Source organism: Canis lupus, chromosome X (assembly GCF_048164855.1).
Source record: "Canis lupus baileyi chromosome X, mCanLup2.hap1, whole genome shotgun sequence".
In the NCBI taxonomy this organism is placed as follows: domain Eukaryota; kingdom Metazoa; phylum Chordata; class Mammalia; order Carnivora; family Canidae; genus Canis; species Canis lupus.
Genome location: NC_132876.1, coordinates 44,919,157 through 44,937,928, shown reverse-complemented (window position 1 = coordinate 44,937,928; position 18,772 = coordinate 44,919,157). Strand labels below are relative to the sequence as shown.

The following is an 18,772-nucleotide window of genomic DNA, read 5'->3' as shown; positions in this document are numbered from 1 at the left end:
TTCTTTATAGATCTTGGATACTAGCCCCTTTACCTGATAGGTTATTTGCAAATATTTTCTCCCATTCGGTAGGTTGTCTTTTAGGTTTGTTAACTGTTTCTTTTGCTGTGCAGAAGGTTTCTATCTTGATGAAGTCCCAATAATTCATTTTTGCTTTTGTTGCCCTTGCCATCGTGGATGTACCTTGCAAGAAGTCACTGTGGCCAAGTTCAAAAACGGTGTTGCCTGTGCTCTCCTCTAGGATTTTGATGGATTCTTGTCTCACATTTAGATCTTTCCTCCATTTTGAGTTTATCTTTGTGTATGGTGTAAGAGAATGGTCTAGTTTCATTCTTCTGCATGTGGATGTCCAATTTTCCCAGCACCATTGATTGAAGAGACTGTCCTTTTTCCAGTGGATAGTCTTTCCTGATTTGTCAAATATTAGTTGACCATAGAGTTCAGGGGCCATTTCTGGATTCTCTATTCTGTTCCATTGATCTATGTGTCTGTTTTTGTGCCAGTACCATACTCTGTTAATGATCACAGATTGTAGTACAACTTGAAATCCGGCATTGTGATGCCCCCGGCTCTGTTTTTGTTTTTGTTTTTGTTTTAATATTCCCCTGGCAACTCGGGGTCTCTTCTGATTCCACACCAATCTTAAGATGATTTGTTACAACTGTCTGAAAAAAGTCCATGGTATTTTGATAGGGATTGCATTAAACGTGTACATTGCCCTGGGTAGCATTGACATTTTCATAGTATTAATTCTTCCAATCCATGAGCATGGAATATTTTTCCATCTCTTTGTGTCTTCCTCAATTTCTTTCAGAAGTGTTCTATAGTTTTTAGGGTATAGATCCTTTACCTCTTTGGTTAGCTTTATTCCTAGGTATCTTCTGCTTTTGGGTGCAGTTGTCAATGGGATTGACTCCTTAATTTCTCTTTCTTCAGTCTCGTTTTTAGTGTATAGAAGTGCCACTGATTTTGGGGCATTGATTTTGTATCCTGCCACACTGCCAAATTGCTGTATGAGTTCTATCAATCTTGGGGTGGAGTCTTTTGGGTTTCCTAGGTACAGTATCATGTCATCTGTGAAGAGGGAGAGTTTGACTTCTTCTTTGCCAATTTGAATGCATTTTATTTCTTTTCGTTGCCTGATTGATGAGGCTAGGACTTCTAGTACTATGTTGAATAGCAGAAGTGAGAGTGGACATCCTGTCGTGTTCTTGATTTTAGGGGAAAGTCTCCCAGTGTTTCCCCATTGAGAATGATATTTGCTGTGGGCTTTTCGTAGATGGCTTTTAAGATGTTGAGGAATGTTCCCTCTATCCCTACACTCTGAAGAGTTTTGATCAGGATTCGATGTTGTATTTTGTCAAATGCTTTCTCTGCATCTATTGAGAGGATCATATGGTTCTTGATTTTTCTCTTGTTGATATGATCTATCACGTTGATCGTTTTACTAGTGTTGAACCAGCCTTGCATCCCGGGGATAAATCCCACTTGGTCATGGTGGAATAAACTTCTTAATGTACTGTTGGATCCTATTGTCTAGGATCTTGTTGAGAACTTTTGCATTTGTGTTCATCAGGGATCTTCTCCTTTTTGGTGGGGTCTTTGTCTGGTTTTGGAATTAAGGTGATGCTGGCCTCAGAACGAATTTGGAAGTATTCCATCTCTTTTTATCTTTCGGAACAGCTTTAGTAGAATAGGTATTGTTTCTTCTTTAAAAGTTTGATAGAATTCCCCTGGGAAGCCATCTGGCCCTGGACTTTTGTGTCTTGGGAGGTTTTTGATGACTGCTTCAATTTCCTCCCGGGTTATCCGCCCGTTCAGGTTTTCTATTTCTTCTTCTTCCAGTTTTGGTAGTTTGTGGTTTTCCAGAAATGCATCCATTTCTTCTCTTTTGCCTAATTTAATGGCATATAGCTGTTCATAATATGTTTTTAAAATCGTTTGTATTTCCTTGGTATTAGTTGTGATCTCTCCTTTTTCATTCATGTTTTTATTAGAGTCTTTTCTCTTTTGTTTTTAATAAGACTGACTAATGGTTTATCTATCTTATTAATTTTTTCAAAGAACCAACTCCTGGTTTTGTTGATCTGTTCTAAAGTTCTTTTTGTCTCTATTTCATTGAGTTCTGCTCGAATCTTTATCATCTCTCTTCCTCGGCTTGGTGTAGGTTTTATTTGCTGTTCTTTCTCCAGTTCCTTTAGGTGCAAGGTTAGCTTTTGTATTTGAGTTTTTTCCAGTTTTTTGAGGGATGCTTGTATTGCGATATATTTCCCTCTCAGGACTGCTTTTGCTGTCATTTCATTTTTGGAACACCGACAGCATTCTTGCACCCAATATAATCTAAGAGGGCTTATTATTATTTGTTTGACAATGCTTCTCATGTGACTTCATATAGCAGGTAAACTACATATATTTGTCAAGAGACTCTAGGGTTTGACTTTCTGGGAATCTGTTGAAAATCAATGAACTAATGAATGAACAAGCAAACAGCCAGCCAGCCAGCTAGCCAAACCAACCAACCAACCAACCAACCTATATCAGAAGGTTTCAAGGCATGTACCTACAAAGGTTCATGGATAATTACAAAACTTAAAACTCTAGTATCTGTTTCACTAATGTGGCTCTAGGAGATTCTACAGGAGGTTATGGAGTTGTCAACAAAATGTAGCTCCTTAATATTGAGAAGTTTTCAGTTTCTTATGTAGGTAAAGACCAGATAAAAATAAATATGAAAACCTTGGTGTACTGTGCAGGTAAAGAAAAAAAAAAACATTGTCTTTTCTTCTCTGTTCACAATCTCTTATCAAGAGTAGACTACCAATGGAAGAAAACCTTGTCATTTTAACAGAGAGAAGAGCCAAATCTCAATGTTATACCAGTGTAGTTGTAAAACTCACTTCTCCCAATCTCAGTCTGTCTTGACCATGCATACAATTCTTTATAAAAAAGCCTCCTTCAGGGACACCTGGGTGGCTCAGCGGTTGAGTGTCTGCCTTTGGCTCAGGGCATGATCCGGGGGTCCTGGGATTGAGTCCCGTCCGTGCGTGGAGCCTGCTTCTCCTTCTGCCTGTGTCTCTGCCTCTCTCTCTCCCTCTGTGTCTCTCATGAATATATTTAAAAATCTTTTAAAAAATTTAAAAAAAGAAAAAAACTGGAAAAATACCCAAATACTTGGAGAAGACACAGCATGATACTCAATAACCAGTGTGTCAATGAAACAATGAAAGGAGAAATTTTAAAAATGCTGGAGACAAAATGGAAACACAAGTGTCCAAAATCTTTGGGATGAAACAAAAGCAGTTTGAGAGGGAATTATATAGCAATAACAGGCCTACCTCAAGAAACAGGGGCACCTGGATGACTCAGTGGTTGAGTGTTTGCCTTTGGCTCAGGTCGTGATCTCAGGGTCCTGGGACTGAGTCCTGCAATGGGCTCCCCGGGGGAAGCCTGCTTCTCCCTCTGCCTCTCTCTATGTGTCTCTCGTCAATGAATAAATAAAATCTTTAAAAAAAGAAAAAGCTCAAGTAAAGAATCTAAAACTCACACCTAAAGGAACTGGAAACAGAAGAACAAAGCCCAAGGTGAAAGGTGAATAGAAGGAAGGAAATAATAAAGATCAGAGCAGAAATAAATGACGTAGACTAAAAAAAAAAATCAATGAAACTAAAAGCTGGTTCCTTGAAAAGGTAAACAAAATTGATAAAACCTTAGCCAGACTCATTAAGAAAACAAGAGAAAGGACTTAGCAAATGAAATCAGAAATGACATAGGACATGTAACCATAAACACCACAGAAATACAACGGATTATAAGAGGATAGTATGAAAAATTATAGGCCCAAAAAGTGAACAATTGAAGAAATGGTTAAATTCTTAGAAATATGCAATCTTCCAAAACTGAATCAAGAAAAAATAAATAATCTGAGCAGACTTACTGCACCTAATAGAATTGAATCAGTAATCAAAAAATTACCAAAACATGACAGTGGAGGGCTGGATGGATTCACTGGGAATTCTACCAAACATCTAAAGAAGATTTAATAACTATTCCCTGCAAACTATTCCAAAAATAGGAGAGTAAGGTAAGATTTCAAATGTGTTCTACAAGGCCAGCATTACCCTGATGTCAAAACCAGACAAAGATGCCACAAAAACTACACAAAACTATAGGTCAATATTCCTGATTAAAAAACATGCAAAAATCCCCAAACAAGTATTAGCAAAATCCTTAACAAAATATGAGAAAACAACATATAATTTACTAAAAGGATCCTTCAAAATAGTGAAATGGGATTGATTCTGGGGATTCAAGTATGGTCCAACATTTGCAAATCAATCAATGTGATATACTACATCAATAGAGTGAAGGATAAAAATCATATGCTCATCTCAATAGATGCAGAATGAGCATTTGACAAAGTATAACATCCATTCATGATAAAAACTCTCAAGAAAGTGGGGATAAAAGGAAGACACCTCAACATAATAAAGGCCATGTATGAAAACCCACAGTTAGCATCATACTCGGTGAAAAACTGAAAGTTATCCCTTTAAGATCAGGAACAAGACAACAATCTCTCTTCTCACCGCTTTTATTCAACATAGTATTGAAAGTATGGTCCAACACTTGCAAATCAATCAATGTGATACTATCACAGAACTATCACAGAAATCAGACAAGCTAAGAAAAAATAAAATAACATATATCTATATTTTTAAAGAAGAAGCTATATTGCCACTATTTGTAGATAATAGGATGCTATACATGGAAAATCCTAAAGATTCCACCAAAAATTTATGAGAAGTAATATATGAATTCAGTAAAGTTGCAGGATACAAATTAATACTCAGAAATTGGTAGCATTTCTACACACTAACAACGAAGTAACAGAAAGAGAAATTAAGAAAACAACACTATTTACAATTCCAACCAAAAGAATAAAATATCTAGGAATAAACTTAAACCAAAGAGGTGAAATACTTGTACTCTAAAACCTGTAAAACACTGATGAAAAAAATTGAAGATGACACAAAGAAATGGAGAGATATTCCATGCTCATGGATTAAATAAATTAATATTGTTAAAACATCCATATTATCCAAAGCAATCTACAGATTCCATACAATCCCTGTAAAAATACTGATAGTATTTTTCACAAAATTAGAACAAATAATACTAAAATTTGTATGGAACCATGAAAGACCCTGAATAGCCAAAGCAATCTTGAGAAAGAAAAACAAACGTGGAGGTATCACAATTCCAGATTTCAAGATATACTACAAAGCTGCAGTAATAAAAACAATAGAAAGGTAGAAAAATGAAAGGTAGATCAAAAGAACAGAATAGAGAGCTCAGAAATAGACCCACAATTATATGGTCAATAAATCTATGACAAAGGGGGCAAAATATATATAATGCGAAAAAGTCTTCTCAATAAATAGCGCTAGGAAAGCTGACCAGCTGCATGCAAAAGAATGAAACTGGACCACCTTTTAACACCATACACAGAGGTAAACTCAAAATAGATTAAAGACCTAAATGTGAGGCCCGAAATCATAAAATTCTAGAAAACAGTACAGGCAGTAAGTTGTTTCACATTGGCCATAGCAACATTTTTTTCTAGATTATGTCCCCTAAGGCAAGGGAAACAAAAGGAAATATAAATATCATCAAAATAACAAGCAAAAAAAGTCAACAAAACAAAAAGGCAACCTACTGAATGGGGGAAGATATTTGTAAATGATGTATTCAATAAGAGTTTAATATCCAGAATGTATAAAGAACTTACATAACAACACCAAGTCATCATCATCATCTGATCAAAAAGTGGGCAGAGGACCTGAATAGACAATTTTCCTAAGGAGACTTCCAGATGGCCAAAAGACACATGGAAAGATGCTCAACATCACTAATCATCAGGGAAATGAAAATCAAACCATAATGAGATATCACCTTACACCTGTTAGAATGGCTAAAATTAAAAAGACAAATAAATGTTGACAGGCACATGGAAAAAAGGGAAATTGTGCACTGTTGGTGGGAATGTAAATTGATGCAGCCATGATGGAAAATACTATGGATATTCCTCTCAAAAAAATGAAAAATAGAACTATATAATCCTGCAATTCCACCTCTGGGTATTTAAAAAAAAACACTACTTGGAAAAAGTATCTGTACCCTCATGTTTATCGAAGCATTGTTTAAAATAGTCAGGATATGGAAACAACCTAAGTGTCCATCAGTGGATGAGTGGTTGTATCAGTGCTTACTCCTTTTCACATTCAATTAATATTTTGTTGTATGAATGTACCAGAGTTTCCTTCACCTATTGGTGAACTTTTGATCTATTTCCAGTTTTTGTCTATTGCAAATAAAGCTGCTAGGACTGGAAGGCCTGGGTGGCTCAGCAGTTCAGCATCTGCCTTTGGCTCTGGGTGTGATCCTAGAGTCCCAAGATCAAGTTCCACATGGGTCTCCCTGTGAGGAGTCTGCTTCTCCCTCTGCCTGTGTCGTTGTCTTTCTGTCTCTCATGAATAAATAAAATCTTAAAAAATAGCTGCTAGGAACACTCTTGTACATTTCTTTGTTTGAACATATTATTTGTTTCCTGTCTAGATTTAAGAAAGTGATAAATTGTTAGCAATACAGAGTAATCATAAAAGGATTATCTAAATTGTTAGTAATACAGAGTAATCATAAAAGGATTATTATATAAAAGGAATTCACAATTCTTTTGTGAATAGCACAAAAACTGAGAAACTGAAGTTCTTATTTTTATAGTCTTCAGTCTACTGTACTATCCCCTTTATTATTTTTTTACTATCCCCTTTAGAAACAAATTTGAGCTGGTCATCTCTACTAGTAGGGTATACAGTACCATGGGAATGACTTTGAATATGTCCAGTGGCATGACAATACAGTAGCAAACAGATGCAAACTGTAGATGGGAGTTTGCACATGCACATGCGCCATATTTTAGAAAGGTCTGAATTGATTCCATTTCAGGTTATTTGTTTAATCAATGCAGAGATCCCTCACACACATTTTGGAAGAGGAGATGCCCATACCCTTGCACACATTGAGTCTCATTATCTGACACAAAAGCTAATCAAGAGTATTGCATACTCTCTCCTCAGAGTGCTCTCTTCAGAGTATTACATATGGTGGTTAGATGGTTTTCCTGTTTTAGCCATTGACAAAAGAATATTCATGATATTCATTCAACATTTGCATTAAAATTATATCACTGAAATATTTATCTCTTGCATTTATTTAACAAGAACATGTCTGATGGGAGTGTGAAAACATTTCCAAAAGAAATTGCTGCTATGGCCAGTACCCATTGTATAGTGCCAAAGAAAGGGCAGAATCTGTCATTTTTGTTAGACTACCTCAAGAAAGTCCCTTTTCATACATTGCTGTAATTGTCTTTCTCCATTAAAATCAAACCATACCTTAACACCCACATGCTAGGAATTACTAAATGGCATTTTATTTGATATATTCTGCAACATAGCCCAAAAGAATGACAACCAGAATTTATGTGTATAGATGTATATACTGGTAGTTTTAGCAACTGGGATTATTTATAATAAACTTTATCACAGTCTCTGGATTTTCTACCATATGGTTTAATGTCCCTTATTGCCTTCAATTTCATGGGAATGAAGAGCAGTAAGGCATAGAAAAGACCCTGTGTTCAGGTTTGGAGAACACAGCGCCTGCTTGGATAAATCACACATATTTTAGAATCCAGGAAATATTTATAGAGCATTGATAAGAGAAGGCTATTACCACATAGGAGTTCATAAATTTAAAAAGAACATGAAATTGGCAAAACCAAAATTAACACTTAATCTATCCCATTATCCATATCAGATTATGCTTCAAAATTAGCTCCTTCAAGACCAAGCTTCAGAAGGAGAACACCACCATCCTAAATTTGGTTGGGATTTTTGTGGGTTTGGGTTTTTTGTTTTTTGTTTTTTTTGCTTTGTTTTGTTGTTGTTGTCTGTGTGGGTTTTTTTATTTGTTTGTTTTTTGTTTTGTTTTTGGTTTTTTTTTTTTTGGATGGGACTTTTGAATTCACCAAGTACTTTTGTAAACACTGTTTTTTCTGAGCTTCCCAAATATTACCATCTTTATTCCATGTATAAAAGTTACTTTATAAAAAATTAGGTAATCTGCCCACAGCTTTTTTCATGATAGATCCAAAACCAGGATCTAAATCTCCTGTGCGCATTCCACCCTAGCAGGCTATCTCTCATTCTTACATAAACATATCACAGAGCATATGTTCAAAGCAGCAATGAATAATCTTGTTTCAGATTTGTGTTAGACATATATTACAGACTATTGATACCAAACGTTTTGACACAATTGAATGATCACAAAGATCCACAGCATGTCATTTTTAATGGGATATAAATTTGTACTGTAGAAAGATCAATATATGTCACTTATTATGACTAAGTCCAGCCTATCATCCATCATCTACATGTCTATGAGGTTCTTTTAACTTCCACTTTGTCTTAATGTAGAACCTAACTCCCATTAAAATTGTTTCTTCATGAAAATGGTCCTCAAAGAAATCCATCTGATAGTTATGTTGATTAAATAACCAGAAAGTAATGGTTCTTAGAACACGGAAGTTTTGGATCAACTTAAGAATTGAATGGAGATTTGTCTACAGCTTAGTGTGATTATGGGAACAAATTCACCAGGTACTATATAAGGAAAAAAGATTTTTGAAATTTCTTTATCTGGTGCTCCAGTGAGGGCAAAAATTGCATGTTAGAGAGAAAATGGTATGCTACATTATGATTTATGAATCGGGGATTCCTTTGTCAGAATTGTCTAGACTGTTTTTATACTATTATTCCCTTATTAATCTACTTTGCAAGAAAATAAAATCAATGGCAACAAAAAAACTGCTTATATATTTGATGATAACTTTGTAATTAAAATAAAGTTTTTAGCTATAACCACAAAGATGAATAATAAAAAATACTTCAGTATTGCCTAGAATTGTTTAAATACTATAAATAGCTCCAAGAATATAAAAGGCATGTTTAGACTGTTTTCCCTGCATTTACTTTTTATAAATTTTTAATTAAAAAATTCTTCCTTTGATTTGCATTATACAATTTTTCTTAGAACAATCAGAATAAAAAATTTCCCTATGCAATCTTAAAAATAGTGAATAGTCTATTATTATTTTCTCATCAATTAAAAAAATAACATACTTTTGATTAATGTTAACTTCAAAGGCAAATCCAAGTAAGCAGTAATTAATACCCTCAAAAAAGAAAAGTAGGAGAATTCTTTCCTTTTCTAAAAGATTTTATTTACTTATTCATGAGAGACACAGAGAGTGAGAGAGGCAGAGACACAGGCAGAGGGAGAAGCAGGCTCCACGCAGGGAGCCTGACGTGGGACTCGATCCCAGGTCTCCAGGATCACGCCCTGGGCTGAAGGTGGCTCTAAACCACTGAGCCACCTGGGCTGCCCGGGGAGAATTCTTTCCATTTGATTTCTTCCTGTTAGTTCCTGGCAGTACTTTTTCATTTTTGATTATATCTTAAATTTTAAATTTCCCAGAAGCACGTGTGACTAAATTTTTTCTTAAGTGCAGCGATAAGATGATTGGAAGGTTTGAAAATGGGTCATGGGAGCTTTCCTTTGGATGTTAAACAGTCCTTTTCTGTCTTCCAGGCGCCATTTATTCAATTCCTTTTCTCTGTCCTTCTCAGGTAAGCCTCTGAACATCGCTTGCAAAGCATTCTTTGGATTTAGCGGAGAGTCCGGACCAATGATCTACTGGATGAAAGGCGAGAAGTTTATTGAAGAACTGGCAGGTCACATTAGAGAAGGTGAAATAAGGTACAGAACTTGAATTACTTATTTTTCTTTGCTCTCTTTGCGGTTAAGCAATGGAACATCCTAGAAGAGCTTCTGCCTGGGACTTTAATTGCAACTCCAAATCATTCCATTTTCTAAAAGCCGGTCTGGTGGGAAGAGTGAAGCTGACTGCTCTAAGAAATGAAAATGTGTAAGCTTCCAATATAAGGAGGTTTTCTTAGGTTCTAAGAATATATCATGGAGTGTAATGACCTTCTCAAATCTGCCTAAGCAAATTCCTTTGAGTTTCCAAAGCTTAGGCCACTGTTACTCCATCCAGACATAGCAAATATCTAAACTGTAGGTTACTCATCAGACCACTGGGCAAATGCTTATTTACTCCCTAGGAACAGACAACTTCCATATGTCATAGGTGTAAAGCTACAGTGACAGTAGTAAGCTGCTACTCGCCAAAACAACTGTTGACTCTTGTTGAATAGTGTTTATTTTTCCCAGTACCAACTGCTCATCCTAAAAGTGACTTTCACTTTGGCACCACCCTAGACATCTTTTCACTCTCCTGTTGCAGATTCCTCCCTGGCACATAGACATATATTGGTTTTCTAATCCTATTTAATACAATATAATTTGTACATATAAGGGATAGGTAATTTTTCATAGCCCACTCAGGCTATGGGGTTGCCCTTTGATTTCAGAGATGGTGATATATAATGTACATTTTGTATTCCAATAGGAGCTGGAACCCTTCTACGTCCACCCCCATTAAGAATCTTCTAGTGGAAGACAATCCAGTATTGTCTTTTAACATGAGGGCAATTCATGTTAAAATGCATTCTTTCACTTTTATTGATTACATAGCAGTGAAAAAGAAACAAGTACACATTATATTATTTTCTATGATTAAATATAATTTATTAAAACTACCATGACAGTTTGTCTTCATGTGTGCACCCAATAACTCCATTCTAGAGGATCATAACTTTAAGGATCCATTAACCTTCTGAAAGCCTATGAAAAATAGTGAACTTACTTCTAGGAATAAAAGTACATGAAAGGTGTCTGAATTAGTCATTTGTCATCAGGGAAATGCAAATTAAAACTCTGGAATAACACTTTATACTCACTAGGCTGGCTATAATCAAAAAGATTTTAACAAGTGTTGGCTAGGATGTGGAGATATTAAAAGCCTCATACACTTCTGATGGGAGTGTAAAATGGTACAGCCACTGCCAGCCACAGTCTGGCAGTTCCTCAAATCATTAAATGTATAGTTATTAGCAGTTCCCATCCTAGGTATATAACCAAGAAAAATCAAAGCATACATCCGCACAAAAACTTGTATGCAAATGTTCATTGCAGCATTATTCATAACAGACAAAATGTAGAAACAACCTAAATGTCTATCAACTGATGAATGGATGATTAAAATGTGGTATATTCATACAGAGAAATATTATTCACCTATAAAAAGGAATGAGTAAAGTATTGATATGTACTACAACATGGATGAACCTTGAAAACATACTCAGTGAAAGAAGCTAGTGGGAAAAAAACTACATATTATATGCTTTCATTTATATGAAATGTCTAGAATACGAAAATCTGTAAAGACAGAAAGAAAGTAGGTTAGTGGTTGCTTAGGGCTGGTGGGGATGGAGGGATAGGGATAAATACCTAAAGTGTATGGGTGATTTCTTTTTAGCGAAGTGGAAACAATATAACATAAAATGCACTATTTTAAAGCATACAAATTAGTGACATTTAGTTCATTCAAAATGTTGTGCAACTACAACCACTATCTAGTTCCAGAAAATTTGTTTTGTTCCAAAACAAAACCCTGTACCCATTAAGCAATCTGAAGCTTCTTTTTGAGGTGATGCAAATGTTACAAAATTGACTGTGGCAATGGTTGCACATATCTGTGAATATAGTAAAAAACCGTGAATTGTACAGTTTAAATGGATAAATTGTATGTGAATTATATCTCAATAATGTTAAAAAGTTCCGATCAATTGCCTGGCACAAAACAGATGTTCAGAAAAATAATATTATTTTTAAATAATTCTTAGCTATTAATTCCCATTTAAAGTTTAAGTTGCCTAATTATTAATACTTTATTAGCCAATTTCAAGTTAAGGTTTATGAAATTAATGAAACTGAATTTATTTTAAATTATTTTAGAAGATATGTGTTTAGAATTATTCTTAATGTACTTTCCTATAAAAGACTTTAAGGGTTACTCTTCTTTAAAAAAAGAAATTGATTCCCACAGGACAAGTGGTAGGTACAATGGTGCATAGTAGAAAAATTTCTACTACCAAAAAAGCTCAGAGCTATGTTTAATGATCAACGGTAGTAGTTATATGAGCCTAAGATAATTATCTCTCTTTTCCTGTGTATGCCTGCCTGACTGGATTGTTCTAAATAAGCAAATTTAATGGGGGTACAATTGACATACCGTAAACAGCACACAATTTAAAACAATCTGTGGGGGCTGATATATGTATATACCTATGAGACTATCACCATTGTCAAAATAATGAACATACAAATCACCCACAAGTTTCTCCTTTGTAATCCCTCCCTCTCCCCTACTTCCACAACACTGATATGTCACTATAAATCGATTTGCATTTTCTAGAATTTTATATAAATATAATAATGCAGTATGTGCTTTTCTGGTCTGGATTATTTCATCTAACACAATTATTTTGAGATTCATCCATCTTGTTAGATGTAACACTAGTTCATGCTTTTTATTGCCAAGTAGTATTCCATTATATGGATATAAACATCTGGTCATTTGTTGATGGATATTTGGATTATTTCCAGTTTAAGGGCTATTCCAGATAAAGCTGCTATGAACATTCACTTATGCATCTTTTCATGCCCATATATTTCCTTTTTCTTGAGTAAATACCAAAACATGAAGTGCCTGAAATATATAGTAGATGTACCTTCTTTATTAGTTCATTTTTTAGCTCTATTTTAAGAACAATGTTTTTAGAATAACTTTAGATTTTCAGAAAAAAATGTGAAGGTGAGATCTTAGTCTGCTTGGGCTGCTATAACAAAAATTCTATAGATGAGGTAGCTTAAACAACAAATATTTATTTCTTCTGGTTCTGGAGACTGGAAAGTTCAAGATCAAGGTACCAGCAGATTTAATGTCTGATGAGAGCCTACTTCATCTTCTCACTATACCCTCACATGTCCTCACATGATGGAAAGGTGAGAAAACTCTCAGAGTTTCTTTTGTAAGGGCACTAATCCCATTCATTAGGGCTCCTCTCTCATGACCTAATCACCTTCCCCAAAGCCCCAACTTTTAACAGTATCATATTAAAAGTTAAAATTTCAATATATGAATGTTTGCTAGTGAAAAGGGCTACAAACATTGAGTCCATAGCAGATAGTATAGAGAGTTCCTACATACCCCATACCCAGCTTTCCTTGTTATTAACATCTTAAGTTACTCTGTTACATTTATTACATAATGAACCAAAATTGATATATTATCATTAACAAAAGTCCATATTTTATTCAAATTTCATTAGTTTTTACCTACTCTTCTTTTTTTTTTTTCTTCAGGGCTATTTAACTTTTAAGAGTCTGCCAAACTATATTCCAAACTGTTTATACCATTTTAAAAAAGAAAAGTTAGGCGCTATTGCTGCTCTCTACCAGCAAATGATTAGAATGGTGAGAGACAAAGCATACAATATGAAACAGTTCAGTCTAGTCCAAGCTGTTTTATTAGATGCAAACAAACCAACCAGATAGCACAGTAGGAAGTCTACCTTTCAGGACTTGCAAAATGCCATTGTTTATTTGATTGTGTTATATTCTCTTTCTCCACTCTTCCCAACTCTCCCCATAAAAGGGTACATATCTATGTTTGCAATGGAGTTAAGTAACGTGGAGCTTCTTTTGAAAAATTTTCAAAACCCTGCTAGCTAACTAAAGATATCTTCAAGAAGTGTAAACGAAGAGGCAAGGATTCCTAACCAAGATAAATACATAGTCAGCAATTTTGTAATATTAATTATATGATCCTGATCTATTTGAGAGCTTGTGTGGGTGCAGGAATTCCTTCAGGATATGGTCATTTATGCTAACACGGGAGTTAATTACTAGATTCTGTCCTCTAGCCTTCAAAGCCAATGTCCTTGAAAGAAAGCACGTTTTTCTTTTTTAAGATTTATTTATTTATTTATTTATTTATTTATTTATTTATTTATGATAGACATAGAGAGAGAGATTGAGAGAGGCAGAGACACAGGAGGAGGGAGAAGCAGGCTCCACGCCGGGAGCCCGCCGTGGGACTTGATCCCGGGAATCCAGGATCGCGCCCTGGGTAAAGGCTGAGCCACCCAGGGATCCCCGCATATAAGATTTTTAAACAGCATGGCAGATTGTAACAAATTTGATAGTTTCATTAAAAAATGCTAATAATAGGGACAGCCTGGGTGGCTCAGCGGTTTAGCGCCGCCTTCAGCCCCGGGCATGATCCTGGAGACCCAGCATCGAGTCCCACATCAGGCTCCCTGCATGGAGCCTGCTTCTTCCTCTGCCTGTCTCTGCCTCTGCCTCTCTCTCTCTCTCTCTCTCTCTCTCAATCTCTGTCTCTCATAAATAAATAAATAAATAAATATTTTTTTTAAAATGCTAGGGGCCGCCCCAGTGGCGCAGCGGTTTGGCGCTGCCTGCAGCCCAGGGTGTGATCCTGGGGACCTGGAATCGAGTCCTACATCGGGCTCCTTGCATGGAACCTGCTTCTCCCTCTGCCTGTCTCTCTCTCTCTCTCTCTCTCTCTCTGTATCTCTCATGAATAAATGCGTAAAATCTTTTTAAAAATGCTAATAATATCATTAGTTCTACCAAGAGATCTGCATTCTTTCATAGCCTACACTTTTTCTCCAAGGAAACCAGTTCTGATGGTAGAATGCTGAAATGTTAAGTTGAGGATTCCTCTCAAAAGCATTTCTGGAAACAAAATTTTCTTATGGATGCATGGCTTTCCCTCAGGATATTGTATTTGCTTCATATTTTAATTGATTCATAGTTCTAATGTTGTGTGTGCATGTCAGAAGTTCACTGCTCCATAGATCTGAGAAGTGTGGATGTAAATAAATTGCTCTCAAGCAGTTGATTTGTGGAGAACCTGCCATAGAGACATTGTGTCTGACAGGAGGACTGGCCACACTGCCTAGGTTCTCAATTTCCTGAGCATCAGCTTGATCCTAGAAGTATGTGTTGCAACTTTTTTTTCTTACTATTGTCCCTGAGGAATAGAGAACTTTGAAAAAAAATCTACCTAGGGAAAAACCTTGGATCTTTACCAAAGGCTTGATGAAATAATGTAACTCAGACTACAGTATGTTCAACTTATGTACAAAGCAGTCCCTCTGCAAGCTTAACTAGCATATTTGATCAAATCCTGTGGAGGGTTTTAGAGTTATCATTTGTCTGCTCTCTGGGTTACTTTGACCACAGTGGCTCCTTGCATCTCCTGACTTGCAACCTATTGTCAAAGCACTCAGACTCCACTCTGTGCACACAGATTCTCCTTTATGTCCCTTTAGCAGAAATTGGCATAGGCCTCCCAATTCTCTTATGTTGCTAAGAGACAGCCTTAAGGAAATCTGAACCCAAATGTAGTATACATTCACAACTGCCAGTCTATTTCATACAACTGCATCCCAGATTTTACAATGACCCCAGAAGATGTCATCTGCAGGGATGTTAAAAGGAATTTGGTACGTGTAGTAGCATAAGCTGCAATTGTGCAAGTTTGGTTAGTTTTATCTACCAGTTTAAAGTCATTGCAACAAGCTGCTCTCTATAGGCTCTACCATGTCTACTCAGAGAAGTCAAGTAATCATTGGGAGGAGACCCAATGGAAATCATCATTAGGAAAGAACATCCTAATTTCTGACCCTCTGTTAAAGCTAATGGGAAAAGTTTGCAAAATAGCATAAGAGATAAAAAGGAGTATAGTCTTTGGTGGGTGTGAGCATTCTCAAAAGACCAATCCAGCTCCATGTAGATGATTTCCTTTTAATTAATCTTACCAGAGTCTTAAAAATTAAAAAATAAAATGGCTTTCTAGTGAGGTATGTATTGCACAGTGCTAATAAAAAATGTCAGAGAAATTGAACTCGTCCTATTAAACAACAAAAATAGTTTCTACGCTTGCCTGCAAGATTATGAATTGGATCTGATTGTCAAAGGAGATTGCATGAATTTCATTGCAATTGCTTTGCCCCAATGGAGAGTAATTTTTTTATTATAAATCTCACTTTACAAATCTTCCTATCAATATCTAATGTTTTTTTCCCTTTGGCAATACCACAAAACATTTACCAAGTGTTTCATAATTATTGCGCTGAGAAACATATTCGATTGATCTTAAGGTTTTTCAAACAAGCTTCTTAAAAATGAAAATAATTTTATTTACTTTAAATTCCTTAAAGGCTACCAGTTGTATATGGGTTTTGTTTGGTTTTAGTTTTGGTTTCTTCACTCCTACTTCCACCACTTTCTGACCTTCTGTTTTCATTTCTTTAGCATAACACCCTCTCCTTGAATGAGTAAAATGTTCTTAACAAAGAAGGGAATGTGGTACATGTATGAAAAGACTTTATTCTTAAAATAAAGTGTGCCTACATATAAAGATCCCAAATAGCCTTCTAATAACTAATCAACTAAAATATGGAGCTGTTAATATGTAGTTTGTCCCCCAAATATAAACTATTGAAGTCTCATGCAGCCCAAGGCAAAATAATGTGCTCCATTTTGGTAACTTCCCACCATACTTTTTTAGTGCCTTGAAGCACCCCGTCTGCTCCGGCCTTCCTTACATTGAGCTAACACACACACACACACACACACACACGCACACGCACATCCCATCTCTTCCCCCATTCTTATCTTGTCTCATTAGAAGAAAGAACAGTGATCAATCACTTTGCTTTTGATTTAAGTAAGTTTCAAATCTTATGATGTATATGTGGATGTAGATTTTTGTAAGTCATGAGGAGGCTTCAGTGGAAAAGTAAACTTCATAAGCAGCATAGTTTTACCTAGGAGTAGTCTTAATTGCCAGTTATCTGAAGGATGAATTTTAGAGGAATGATGACTCTACTATTCACAGTTCTAATTCCACAGTGGATCTTAGCCTTGATCTATGCATAAAATATTTAAAGCCTACGTAAGACATATTTGTTATATCTCTTCTTTTACTGAGCATACTCCAGATGCCCAGTCTCAAATATAATGTCCTATAAGCTACTCTAGACAAGAATCTACAATTTGCAAATAATAATGATAATAATAAATACTAATAATTCCTCTTCATGTTTTATTTACTACACAGTAGATTGCAAAGGCATTTTGGCATCCTAAATTACATTGGGATTTTCATGATAGTCATCTGAGATAAATAGTATCAGTTTATTTGACAAAATTTTAAAAAAATTGGTTTAGAGACTGAGGAAAAGATGGTCCTGGGCAGTTTGTTTACAGTTCCAGTAGAGCTAGACTGAATTCATCAAAACATAACTAGCAAGAATCCTCAGTTGCACAGAATGTCTTATTGTACTCCATATTTAGGATGTAGAGTCAAAACTTGTCTGGGACTGAAAGAATGAAAATCAGTCTGGACTAAGAATAAGCAGCCCTACTATTAATCAGCCTGGGAGGACAGACAGATAAAGCCAGCTGCGAAGTTAACAGAAAGCACTGTTTCTCCCAAGGTCATGCAGCAATTGTAAAATGCCATAACAACCCCACCTCATTTAAGTGACTACTGCTTTCTTACCAGTGATGCCCTAGACCTGCTTTGCTATTTTCATATATTACTGGAAATACCCAATTGCTAAGTCATCCTTGCCTCCTGACAGTTCTCAACCCCTGGTCAATCTTCCCTTCCCCCAAGCCTGCCTTAAAAATCCCAACCAATCCAGAATTTATCAGGGCTTTCCTAGACTCTACTCAGAATCTTTTAGTGGAAATCTAAACATTACAAAAAATGCTTTCTTCCTACATTCAATTGAGGAATGATCCACAGTTACTCTGAAGTTTCCCATCTTCCATGTATTCAGTCAATAAATCTGATTTTGTCAGACTATAAGCTTGATCCTGATCACTAAGTCTTTAATAGGTACTGAAGATGACATTAAAAGAAATATTTTGTTTAAGAGGTTTTTTTTAAACATAATCCTATTCTTGATATTCTCAATCCTCATTCCTGGACAATGGTTACTCATACTCATAATAACTCAGAAACTGCAGTATACCTAGACATCACAAGCAGACTCAATTTGATTTAAGATGAATGGTAATTAGGATTAGATGTTTTATTTTATGTTAGTTTAGGGGAATCAAGACTCTTCGCTTTATTTCATGCTAGATTTTTAAAAAATGTCCAGATTCATTGAAGTATGAGTATAAAAATTGTGTATATTTAGGGTATATAATATAATGTTTTGGTATATGTATACATTGCAAATCAAGCTAAACTATAATCAAACTAATTAATTTATTCACCGCCATACATAGTTACAATTTTGTGTGTGTGCATGGTGAAAACACTTGCAATTTACTCTCCTAGCAAATTTCAAGTATACAGTACACTTATTACTAACTATACTCATCATGCTATACGTTAGGTCTCTAGAACTATTCATCATATAACTGAATGACCAGCATCTCTCCATTTCTTCCTCCAGGTCTTGGTAACCATTATTCTATTCTGCTACTATGAGTTTGGTGTTTTTATATTCCACATATAAGTGACATAATATCATAAAGTATATTTCATTCACTGACTATTTCACTTTGCATATTATTCTTCAGGTTCCTTTATGTTGTTGCAAATGACAACTTTTACTTATTTTTTAAGACTGAA

General features: G+C 35.5%; 1 protein-coding gene across 1 annotated transcript in view; it reads left to right on the top strand.

The window, feature by feature from the left end:
• The window catches only part of IL1RAPL2 (interleukin 1 receptor accessory protein like 2), a 1,316,516-nt gene that overhangs the window by 1,251,249 nt on the left and 46,495 nt on the right, over nt 1–18,772 (top strand). Inside the window, exon 7 of the mRNA XM_072815909.1 lies at nt 9,753–9,882. Within this exon, the coding sequence (XP_072672010.1) occupies nt 9,753–9,882 (130 nt within the window). The remainder of the gene's footprint in view (nt 1–9,752; nt 9,883–18,772) is intronic.